Raw genomic sequence first — 12,510 nt, forward strand, 5'->3', positions numbered from 1 at the left:
CTTAAAGGTACTTTAAGAAATTTGCCCTATAACTTATTAAACTTTAAACTATAGTTATGAAACGCATGAACTTGTAAATTTGTTAATGGTCCAGGTCTCATTACAAAAAAAAAAAGGGCCAGGTCTACCTGATAGCATTGAACTAATTATTTAACCGATTAATTAGGTTGGTTCTTGCTACATGGCTGATGTCCTATTTTTTCTTTCTTGTAATTTTTATATTTCATGTTTAAAATGGTAAGTGTAAGACAATTGTAATTAAAAACTCTTGTTTTGTCAAAAATACAAACAGTTTAATATTTACTGCCATTTTTATTAAGGTTATACCATCAAAAACAATAATCAGGTCAGACCCGATTATCTTGAATTAATCGGTTTGATTCTAAATCTATCTTATAGAATCAATTAATAATTAATTCAGGACTGGTCCACTCTATCTCAAACGAAACCCGACCCATTGGAGTTCCATGCACTTTCATGAAATAGAACCAGCTGCTACCATCATGGCAAGAAGTGCATACAAACACCCCAATAATATTAGGACATGTTAAGCAACCGAAATAGCAAAAGGTCGAATTTGTTTTGAATTGGAAACAGGTTGCGCATCTTTTCAAATACAACTATACAACTGGCCGTTATATGCACTTCCTGTTATTTCAAATCAAAATCGCAAAAAAGTTAAAAGACAAAAATCAACTTTATTCAAAAATTTGAAATGCAGGATCCTTCTGCCCATTGGTATTTAGTGTCCATTTGGTTTGCAATTAAAATCAGAAGCGGAATCAAAATCCCCAGAATTGTAATAAGAATGATCTATTCCCATACTGTTTGGTTCAGGCAAGAATTGGAATCAGAATTGAAATCAACTTGAATGGGATTTTATTCCCAAGAGAGGGGGGAGGGAATGACTATTCCCTTAAATGGGGAATGCAAGTCATTTGCAATAAGAAATTTGTCAATATAAACAATGGTACATTCCCAAGTAGCTTTATCTGATCAAACAGAGCTATCAAAGCACCCATTACCATTAGAGCATAAATTCATGGGTGTTGGTGTTGGGTGCCTTTGAAGTAAACAACCACTATAAAGATTACAGCATGCGTTAAAGAAAAGCCACTCCTGAAAAGTCACCACCCACAGTGTTAGGTAGATCACTTTATTTACTGGAAGTTCCAAATCCCTTACCCTTTCCCTTCTATATATAATTGCCCAATGGTTCAGCATGGTTCTCTGTCAAATGCCTGCCCATTCTTGAATAATCTTTTGTCATCTTATCCTTCGTACGTACAAAAGGAACTTTGAGCCAATGGGTAATGGGCTGTCCCATTGCATATGCCTTGCCCATTTTGAGAATGTCCTCTTTTGGGGAAATAAAGTATCTATTGGCCCAATACCAGTATGGGCTTAGGGAATTAGTGGAGATAGCAAATAAGAATATGAGGTCTTAGCCAATTATTTCCATCAAATGAGAGTTATGATTCAATGTTCTGGAGTGATGTTTACCAAAAATAAAAAGTTCTCTGGAGAGAGAGAGAGATTAATTTTTCATTGTAGTTTGTCTTGGGGTGGGGTGGGGACTAGGGAGGTGTAAAAGGTAAATAGATGAAACATATATAAAGAACAACGGGACATAGAATAGAAGAGCTTTCAACTTTATAAGGTGGAAACTGTTATCAGATGTGTGTGGTATTGAACATTAGGGAGCACGTTTCCTTCTCTTACTGGTTTTGAAATACTTTTCAATGAAGACATCCTTTAAGAAACAAGCATTTAACCTTTAAAAAACAATATCTTAGGTCTCCAGACTCCAGTAAGTTAGGAACTTAGGAGGGGAGCGGCCCAACAAAGTTTTGGGCCTGGTATGAGATGATAAGATATAAGATAGTTACAAACAAGTTGGATCCTTTAGAGTCCATCAATAACGTCCAATATGGAGGGAAGCGCAGGCCACTCCGCACTCGCAACTTCGCCAGGGCCAGGCGCAATGCATACTCATACTGCACTTGTTGATCAGTCCACGGACATATCAAACTGGGCCCCCATGGACCAAGCAATTAAAAAACTCCTATTAATGGAAGGTATAAAATCCACTCAAAGAAAGAGACCTTTAAAAATAATAACAAATTAATAACTGATGACATTCTCTGACTCAGTCATACATGTAATTTTTGTTATTTTACTATATTGATCCAATCAATAATAGCTCAAAGAGTCGATAAAATGAAAGAAAATAGATTGACATGACTTGATCGCATATATATATATATATATATATATATATATATATGATGTAATGTGATTTATTATAAATTGGATTCGTTAGAAAAGTTAAGAATAAATCCAAAAGGATTTAGGTGAAAATAATAAGGAATGATTTAAGCACCCACATAATTTAATGACAACCAAGATATATGATAAAATAAAGCCAACCCCATATAATTGAGACAAAACTAAGACGATGATAATTTCAGAGTTGAATCAAATATACCAAGATTCAAAATTTGATCAATTATATAGTACAAGGCTCAATTTGGAAAGAGTGCATATACAAATATGTATAGATTCAATTTGAAAAGAGTACAAATATAAATATATGTAATACAAAGCCTTTTGTATTCTTAAACCTATATTTGCATTGTGCAATTATGCATAATACATTTGTATTCGTACTAAGGATTAAAGTATCAGTATCAGGTATTATATTACACAACTTGGATATGAATACAGATATGTTCGAGAAATGCATAGATACATATGAAAAATATGGAAATGCTTGGATACGCTAAAGAAATGCATACAAATTCAATAATTATATTAATAACTTCAAGTTTAATGTCAAAATAACTATAAATAATGTATAAATACATAGGAATTGTATATTTTAATGGTATATCTGAATAAATATATTACTATTCATCTATCGGGATGCATAGATATTATACAATCTTATTGATAATGCATCAATTTTTATTTTTATTAAAATCCAAGGCACAAAACATATGCAACCATTATATTTAAGTTATTATATCAATTATTTTTATTTTACTATTTTCAAGTTTTAACATCAACTAAAAATTAATTCACAAATGTTCACAAATAATACTTTCATTTGTGCAAACAATAAATATGTTTATATAAAATGTAAATGAAAAAATTAATAATTTATAAAAATATATAATATTAACTTAAAATATATCAAATTTATTAGAACTTTGAAGATGCATACCATATAAAAAATCATAAATTTTAATTACTAAAATAACTATTCCATTATTAATATTTTATTTTTATGAATTTGTTAAATTAAAAAAATAATTTTTAATTAAATATAGATTAGTGGATTTGATAGATTCAATTTATATTATATTCTCAAATATTTTATAAACAATACTTTATCTTTGTAATAATATATATATTGTTATTTAATGCAAATTATAATATTAATTAATAATTTATAAAATAATTATTATAATTTATCAAGTCTACACAAATAATTTTAAGTATTAAAATAATCATTCTATTAATAATATTTTTATCTGTATAAATTTATTGAAATGAAAAATTATTTATATATATATATATATATATAGATTTGATAAATTATTTATTTTATTGATTAGTAAAATAAAAACTTTAAATATTATTCTTGTTAAGTTTATACTTGGAATTATTGAATATATTATTTATTTAGATTAAATGTAAAAATTAATTTTAATAAAAAATAATTTATTTAATTTATTATCACAAAATAGAAGGTAACTTGATGGTTAACATCTTTGTGCTCTTGGACGCTAAATAACCTAGCAATGATTAAAATATTAACACAATATTATGAAGTGTATCCTATCGATATCGATAGGGGAGGATACAAGATAGCACAACGGTATTGAGGCTTATGACACGGTATCCACCGATGAGCACCGATAGAGAGGCGTATCAAACCCGAGTGTAAGCGAAAATGGATTCACTAGAAAGGATTTTTAACGGGATGGACGAAAACCGAGTTTTAAGGGAATTGGGAAAGAAAAAACGGTAAAAACTTTTTAAAGGCTGAAAAAGGAAGGGAAATTTGCGGGAGAAAATCGGAGTCGTCCGATTGCTCGTAAATACCAGCCCTCGTACTTCGGTAGGGTAAGCAATTAAACATTTAACTCATATCACCTCCCTTCTGTTTTGTTTCGTTGCACCTTCTATTTCTCTCATTCTACAAATTAGAATCGAATCTAATCTGTTTAACTATCGGTTTTTGCCCAATATCTACGACTGGTTCTGCTTTCCCGTAGTAACAAATACAGTCTGGTCCTCGTGAGATCTTTGTGGGAGAAATCGTTCCTCAGAAATAATTCCTGTTACAATCTGGCTTTAGAGAGGTCAGATCTCTGTTTCCAGCTTTCTTTTCATGATTTTTTTTTCTAGTTTTTCCCAATCTTTATTATTTGTTCGTGTGGCTCGATAATTGTTCTTTAATGTGTCTATGGGTATCATTTAAGGCTGTTTTTCTTCTCTTTTTAGACTTTGTCTGGCTTGATATTGAACTCAAGATTTGTTTTTCCTGTCTTCCTTTTGATTTTGTATGGTGTGTTTCTGTGGTGTGTTTGGTGATATGAGGTAGGTGTATTGATCGGATGGTTTCTAATGTTTGATTCACGGGTGATGTTTTGTTCTTGTTTACCGTCGTCCTAGATGTCGTTGATTCATTCATTTTATGTTTTAATTTCAATAGCTCTCTCCCTCTCTGTTTCCAACTTTCCATGTGTAGAGGATTTCTTTCTCTCAATTGTAGTTTGTTCTAATCTGGAACAACTCCGAATTTCTTCTCAGCTCATATTCATTAAAATCCATTATAATTTTACATATGCAGCCAAATAAATATATAGGGCTCAGTCTTATATACCCAATTTTACTCGGTAGATTGAGATGGTTTTTCTATCTTGAGTTCATGGTTGGAGATCGGGACCTATACATCTTTTTTATGCTTATTTGTATGTAGGTTGTCATGTTCAATTTCCATATGTTGGCATTATATAACCGACTTTAAAAGGACTGTACAAATTGAATTTGCATCCTGTTTCTAAAATTAAATAGCTCATATATCCTAATCTGTGTTTGTATGTTCTAGAGAAAGCATTCTACGTTTGTCTAGATGGCTGCCGGGATTAGAAATATCTAAGTTATTGTATATGTACTACACCCTTTGGCACTCTTATTTGAATAAAAGCTCTATGGAATTCATCTGTTTGGTGTTTAGAAAACTGCGTCATCATTCATCAATAAATTGTTAATTCTTCAAAAAAGTCAGCGCCACTGTTTAGGTTCATGCTTCATTTCCAAAATAACAGCAACAACTTGACCAGCCAAGTGTCTACTGAGCATTTGTTTTCAAAAAAAGAAAAAAAAAAAGACTAATCAAGTGTAGCCGACCCCATATAGTTGGGATAAGGCATGGATGAAGTGTCTGATTTACAAAGGGTTGGCATAAATTATCCACAGCCTTTTGGAACACCCCAAGGTGCACTATTTGATTCTATCAGATCTGTAGTAATCTGAAAACAGTTGCACACAGTGATCAAAAGCAATATGGAGGCCCTTTAAGATGGGCTCAGTTTTTAGAATTAAGATAGTGGAGGCTAGGAAGTTAATGGAATTAGTGACCATGGAGGTTCTTCACATCTCATTATTCCAAAACCAGCATCCTTATTTTCAAAGGAGCCATTGGAATTGAAGCAGTAAGCATCAGTATCATGAGCTTTCACAGAACCACAGAGATCTTCCCTACATTTCAATCCATGTATTCTTTGTCTTATGGTTTGCAGTTCCTATTATGTTATTGCCTCTCTTCTGTCTTAAAAAATCATTATACCTCTATTCTGCAATCAATCTATTCTTTTGTTTACATTACCTAGCTACCAGTTACAAAATTAGATATACATGTTATGCTATATCCGTCTCAGAGCTTATTTCATCGTTTTCTTCTGTGGCAGGTGTTCATCTCTTCTATATGTTTGGTATTTGCTTTTCTTAGTTGACAGAGCGTTTCTTTCACTCTGGCCGCTGCAACAAAATCATACTCTTCTCGCACCTCTAAGTGGGTGTGGGGTAATTATGACAGGGTGATTATATTGTGTGTGCTTAGAAGATCAAGATCATCCCACATTTGGAGATTGTGTCGTGTTTCGGAGGGTCTCTCACTTGACTATGGCTAATATTTTGCTAGGACTTAAGAGTCAGAAAATTTGAAAGATTGCCTACTTTCTGATAGTTGGTAATTGCATATTAGGCATCATCAACCTTTGTTTTTTGGACTAATTTAGATGTACAAAATACTTTTTCTTTCAATAGCTTTTCAATATTGAAAATACAGTTAGAGTGTGGATGAAGCTCTTATATATTTTACCAGGATGGTTAGGTTTTCATGCTTCCACGCCCACATCCATTATCCAAGGTCAAAGGTATGTTATAGAATACTTCAAATCATTGAGGTCGAAAATGAAACTTAACAGAGACTATGATTTTCTGGTTTTCTGACTGGTGCATATCATTTCTCTTACTCTTACTAGAAAGCATTTCAACAATCATCTGCAACAATGGACAAACCTATGAAGGCCCCAAGCATCTCTTCAAGCTTAAGTGCTGAGCAAGTAAAGAGTTCTTCTTCTGTGGGCTGTCGCTCAAAATCTGAGGAAATGAGTAGTTTCAGCCATGATGGCAATATGGCAGTTCATCACAGAGTGCACCTTCTTAAAAAGAGCCAGTCTCTGGGAAGTGGTTTGGACAGGGAGGGGATTGTTTCTAGCAGCATCAACTCTGATGATGAGTTAGATCAAGGATTTTCATGTGATGGTTCCCAAGGAAAGAACTATAGTGAAATTCTTGGTGTTGTTGACCGAAGTGAGTTGATTGAACCATTTGACAGCAGGGACCCAGAAATGAGCTTGCATCAGGAAGCTATGGTCTCTGAACCTTCTCAAGCTAACTCCAACCTGGTGCATAATGAAACTATCTTCTCAATTGGAGATCCACAGCAGCTAGAAAGAGAAGGTCATGCAGAAAGCGTTTTCTCAATGGGAGATCCAAAGCAGCTAGAAAGTGAAGGTCGTGAAGAAAGCATCTTCTCAATTGGAGATCCAAAGCAGCTAGAAAGAGAAGGTCATGAAGAAACCATCTTCCCAATTGGAGATTCAAAGCAGCTAGAAAGAGGTCATGAAGATTCTACGACACAGATATCTAGTGACCATGCCAATGACTCTGGACAACATACACCTACTACCCTACTGATGATCACTAAATCATGTTCCTTACCCAACCTGGGAGTCTATACCCCTCCTAATGAAGAAGGTTCACTTACGCCTGTATTCATAAGACCTTGCTGCAGATCTTATGAGGACCTGGGTAGTCTAGTTGCAAAGGGGAAAGGAGAACCTCATGCAATGACAGGTGATGAAAAAGATAATAACATATCTGGGAGTGAAAAGGATAAATGTAGTCCTATGAGTGGAGGCTGTGATTCTTATAATCTTATTAGCTTAGAGGATAACTGGACAACACCAGGAATGGACAGTGTAGGCACGGAAAAAATTCTTCAGGGAGAACCATCAGTACGAAGGTGGGATGAATTGCCAAGCAAAGAATTCAAAATAAAGCGTATTGAGGAGTGGGTCAGCACAATTGATCTTAATGATTGCACCAGTCCTTTTGAAGAACCAGAAATACCACCTTATTCTACTGATAAGGTAAAGAAAGGTTCCAATGCATTGGGCACTGTTGCTGTGGCAAAGTTGGATACCAAGATCATTCCTGCCATGGAAGCAGCAAAGAACTATATCTCTTCTTTGACTGCCACATCCACAACAGCTCAACTAACAAATCTTGGGCTGGCTGTGATCCCATATCTTAGTGCTTTTGTAAGCCTGAGAGTGCTTAATTTATCAGGAAATGCCATAGGTAGGTGTGCTATAACACTATAAACTTTTTACTAGGCTCTTATTTTTATTATGTCTTTAGTTTAATGTGTTTTCCGAGTTGTTGAAATGCAATTGAAGTTTCTTTTTTACTTATTGCCAGTGAGGATAACTTCTGGTTCTCTTCCACGTGGTCTCCATATGTTAAATCTGTCAAAAAACAACATCTCCACCATAGAAGGCCTCCGGGAACTTACACGCCTCCGTATACTGGACCTAAGCTACAATCGGATATTCAGAATTGGTCATGGTATGGCTTTTGATGAACTAGTATGTAGATATTCTTAGTTGTTTCTTATATTGTGCCATGTTGGTGTCTCCTATTCAACTCTTCACTGTAGCATACAGTTTCATGTTATTGAGGGCCATAAAATTACTCACAATCATGGGTGTATGCCATTTGCTTTTGATGCTTAGTTACTTAATCATTTCAGATTATTTCAGTACATTTTATGATAGCCTGCTAGATTGTAGGTTGTAGAAATTCAGGTCTCACATGCAGAAATTTACTGCTTGTGGCTTACTTTTAGTTGCTTTTATGCATCTGTTTGCCACCCATTATATATTTACCATATACTTAGGGGGCGTTCTTTTTTTGGATTTTGAGAGGGGGAAAGTTGGTCAATTTCCCATTGACCAAGAATCCCATGTTCTTTTTTCAGATTTATGTGGGGACCAGGGAAAGTTAATTTTCCTGGGTATCACCTACCCGGGTAAGTGGTACCCATCTCCTAGGTGGGTAAATAACTTTCCCACCTAGGGGGAAAGTTCCCAACACTTGAATGGGACAAAAATGCCTTTTTTAATAATAGATTTTTTATGGCTAAAATGGTCATTGCCTTATTTAAATGAGAAATAAAAGAACATGGGTAAATGCACTTACCTGGGTAAGTGTTTCCCGGGAAAAACTTACCCAGGTAACTGCATTTACCTGGGTAAGTAACTTACCAAAAAGCGAATGGGCCTCAAGGAAATGGTTGAGGGACCTTGATAGCTTCTACCACAGATAACTGTTAAAAGAACATGGGTAAATGCACTTACCTGGGTAAGTGTTTCCCGGGAAAAACTTACCCAGGTAACTGCATTTACCTGGGTAAGTAACTTACCAAAAAGCGAATGGGCCTCAAGGAAATGGTTGAGGGATCTTGATAGCTTCTACCACAGATAACTGTTAGTCTTGAATTGATGTTTTTCTTCAAGAAACTTGAAGCATTTTAGTAATGATATTAGGCGTTATATTCTTGATTCCACAAACTGCTTGTCTTTCTGTTGCTGACATGTCATAGATCATCAGGTGTTTATATTTTCATTGCTCTAGATTCATGAGATTGTTTCCAGACTAATCTTTCAAGCAATTAATTTCAATTTGGTATTCAGATTATAATGAATATCATGTGTGTCAATTAATAGATTGTTTTAGAGCCCAAACAATCTATTAATTGACATTTTAGAGCCCTAGTTCTCCAGCTAAAATGGATCAATTCCTGCTTTTGTTGGAATGAATGATGTCATTTCACGTTCTTGAAATGAACTCATTCACAGTCAGTGTTTTTGAACCGCTGTTGACCCGGATGGTTGGACTATTTGGCTCAGGAACCGTCCAAGCAATCGGTTCCGTTTTACCCCAAACCCGACCCCTGGCCAAAACCGTTGAATTGGTCAACAACCAGTTGGCCCAGGTGGTTGAACCGTTAACCCATTCAACGGTTTTGATCGTTTTTTAATTTTTTTAATTTTAATTTTAAAATTTTTTTTGTCAGAATGGGCTGTCCATTCGAACCGGATGGTCGAATTGTTGACCCAGAAACCTGTGGCCAGAATGGTTCTAGTTCCGGGTCGGTTTTTAAAACATTGTTCAAAGATACTCTTGACTTGAAATGAATCCACATGAAATAATGTCGCTGTGGATCAAACGCTATGCAAAATTAAAATAAAATGGTTCCATTTCATGTGAAATCCAAACAGGTTACAACTGTCTTGGTTTGGTTATGCTTATTCTTGCCTAAATGTGTGTTAACACATCTTCGAAGTACTAACCTTCCATACTGCATAGCAAGTAATGGAAAAAGTTCTTATTTTTTGGGTTGCTGCTGGCTCAAGAATTATGCAAAATTTGGAAACTTTTTTGCCTCTGATCATTCATTTTACTATGCATGATTTATGAGTAATATTGGACATCAAAATATTTTGGCATATTAAAGGTGAAAGTTCATATGCAAGTTCACCATGTTGTTCACATCCATATTCCTGTATGCATGTTCTGTGTTTTTACCTATTGGCGTTTTTATGCTGAATACTTTAGTTCCTGATATTGTTTCATATTTTTTGGGCCTTTGGTCATAAATATCATATTAGTGAATATTATGTCGGGTGTTATTAATATCTCCTGCTTGTTACCAATCAAAAAAAGGTCCTGTGAACTTAAGGTTCTGAAAATTTCTGTCTTGTCTCATCCTTAACATCATACAAGCAACACTAGATAGACTTGTGCATTATTTTTCGGTGCTTAGTTATTAGAAGATTTGGATCCTAATATGTTGTTTCTGCTCAGCAACTCTGCATGATTCTGGGTTGGATACATTTTATTGTATTATATTTTACATACACCACTCTTGGCCTTCATGTATTGACTCCCTTGCATTAATCTATCTATTAATTCTCTGGTCATCTCAGGCCTAGCTTCTTGTTCCTCCTTAAAAGAATTATATCTGTCTGGAAACAAAATCAGCGAGGTGGAAGGTCTTCATCGTCTTCTCAAACTGAACATCCTGGATTTGCGCTTCAACAAAATCTCAACAGCGAAATGTCTTGGCCAACTTGCAGCTAACTATAGTTCCTTACAAGCCATCAGCTTGGAAGGCAATCCAGCACAGAGGAATGTAGGAGATGAACAACTGAAGAAATATCTACAAGGTCTTCTCCCCCATCTGGTTTACTTCAATAGGCAGCCGATCAAAGCCATTTCTTCTAAAGAAGTTGCTGATCGCCCAACTCGATCAGCTATCACCGGACATAAGTTTGACAGTGCCCTGAGATCAGAACATAAGTTAGCACGGAAAGGACTTCATAGTATAGCTGCCTCTCACAAGCCATCTTCATCTAGCCATGGTCGTACTAGTCAGGTCGTGAGTTCACCAAAGCGATCCAGAAGTCGACATGGGCACCTCCCACCAAATGGAACCAGAGCCATTAATCATCGCCACCATCATATAGACCTTGGCAACAAGCTCCTAAATTTGCGGTCTGATCTCTCTTTACACCGGAGCAAAAGCGAAGGAAACCTTGGAGCATCATGAGATGATGCCCATGTGTTTATGATTTCATGTTCATCTTTTAATTTATCATTGGTGTTAGCATAAAATTGGATTTTTTTAGATACCACTGAACTCTATTCAGTCTTGATACCAACTATTTGGAACCGACTTAGAACGTGAATTTTTCAGATATTGGACAAATATCCACTTTAAATATAGATTTTTTGTTGGCCATAATAATTTAAGATAATCTGCTGTTGCATCTTGCAAATAATTTCCAGTGTTTGGAAAAGTGGACCAGTGATGCAGACCTTTGGCTGGTTTGGCCATATTCTAAAAAGAAAAAACTATAATTCATTAAGGCGAAAACCAGTCGACTAGTTTGTTTAATCAAAGAATCAAAGAAACGGTGAACTGGTCTTGGTTTCATATAACTGCCTAAATCACTAAATGAATGGAAATTTATGTCATCATGGTTTGACCTTGGATGAATTTCTAATTAGTGACTAATTAGTGAACATCTCGTTTTTTTTTTTGAGTTCTATGTCGAGTCCCGTTATCTTAAAACTGATTTATGTATTCACCATATTTAGGGGGTGTTCTTTTTTGGGATTTTGAGAGGGAGAAAGTTGGTCAAAGGGATTTTAATTTCCATTGACTAAAAATCTCATTTCTTTTTTCATATTTATATGGGGGCCAAGAAAAATTTATTATTCTGGCCTCTTGGGTATCATTTACTCCCTTTAAGGTGGGTAAATAACTTTTCCACAATAAGGGGAAGGTTGCCAACACTTGAATGATACAAAAATGCCCCTTTTAATAAGATTTTTATGGTTAAAATGGTCATTGCCTTATTTTTTATTCCTCAAGAATACCTAGAAACAATTAGAGAAATACCCCTTCTAAGAGCTGAAGATATAAATGTTAAGTGGGCCTGGGGCCAGAAAAGAAAGGGAAAGTACCAGAATGCCCGGCCTATTAGTTATTAAACAAACATTTAATAGGGGAAAGTAACAACAGATGGCAAATCCTTCGGAAAGCTCCTTTACCAACAAAGGTCAAATTTTATAGGGCTTTTAATGCTTGGCAGATTTCCTATGTATCCTATAATTTTTATTTTCCACTTAAATAAAATAGTGGCAGTTTTAGACATAAAAGCCAAAGGGGAAAATCTATGATGCAGAAAAGATATGGTATGGGAAGAGTTTTGACCAATCAAAAGCTACCCATGATTGTTGATAAATAACACCTTATTCACTATAACGTTCATGATTCGAGTTTATTAGTCAGTTGTTTTT

At 34.9% G+C, this 12,510-nt stretch overlaps 1 protein-coding gene across 2 annotated transcripts; it reads left to right on the forward strand.

Moving 5' to 3' along the window:
* Positions 1-4,129: 4,129 nt before the first annotated feature.
* Positions 4,130-11,462, forward strand: LOC104605732 (Outer arm dynein light chain 1 protein). Of its 2 annotated transcripts, XM_010270620.3 has the most exons (6): positions 4,181-4,370; positions 5,982-6,262; positions 6,398-6,449; positions 6,558-7,941; positions 8,062-8,208; positions 10,632-11,462. In XM_010270620.3, exons 3-6 carry the CDS (start codon positions 6,399-6,401, stop codon positions 11,252-11,254), a joined length of 2,205 nt encoding a protein of 734 aa, XP_010268922.1. In that variant the 5' UTR covers positions 4,181-4,370; positions 5,982-6,262; position 6,398; the 3' UTR covers positions 11,255-11,462. The 2 variants fall into 2 exon arrangements, with proteins under 2 accessions (XP_088742560.1, XP_010268922.1); XM_088886434.1 differs by having other exon boundaries at positions 4,130-4,370; positions 5,982-6,449.
* Positions 11,463-12,510: the final 1,048 nt, after the last annotated feature.

The sequence above is a fragment of the Nelumbo nucifera genome, chromosome 1, assembly GCF_055504915.1.
Source record: "Nelumbo nucifera cultivar China Antique chromosome 1, China Antique-T2T, whole genome shotgun sequence".
In the NCBI taxonomy this organism is placed as follows: domain Eukaryota; kingdom Viridiplantae; phylum Streptophyta; class Magnoliopsida; order Proteales; family Nelumbonaceae; genus Nelumbo; species Nelumbo nucifera.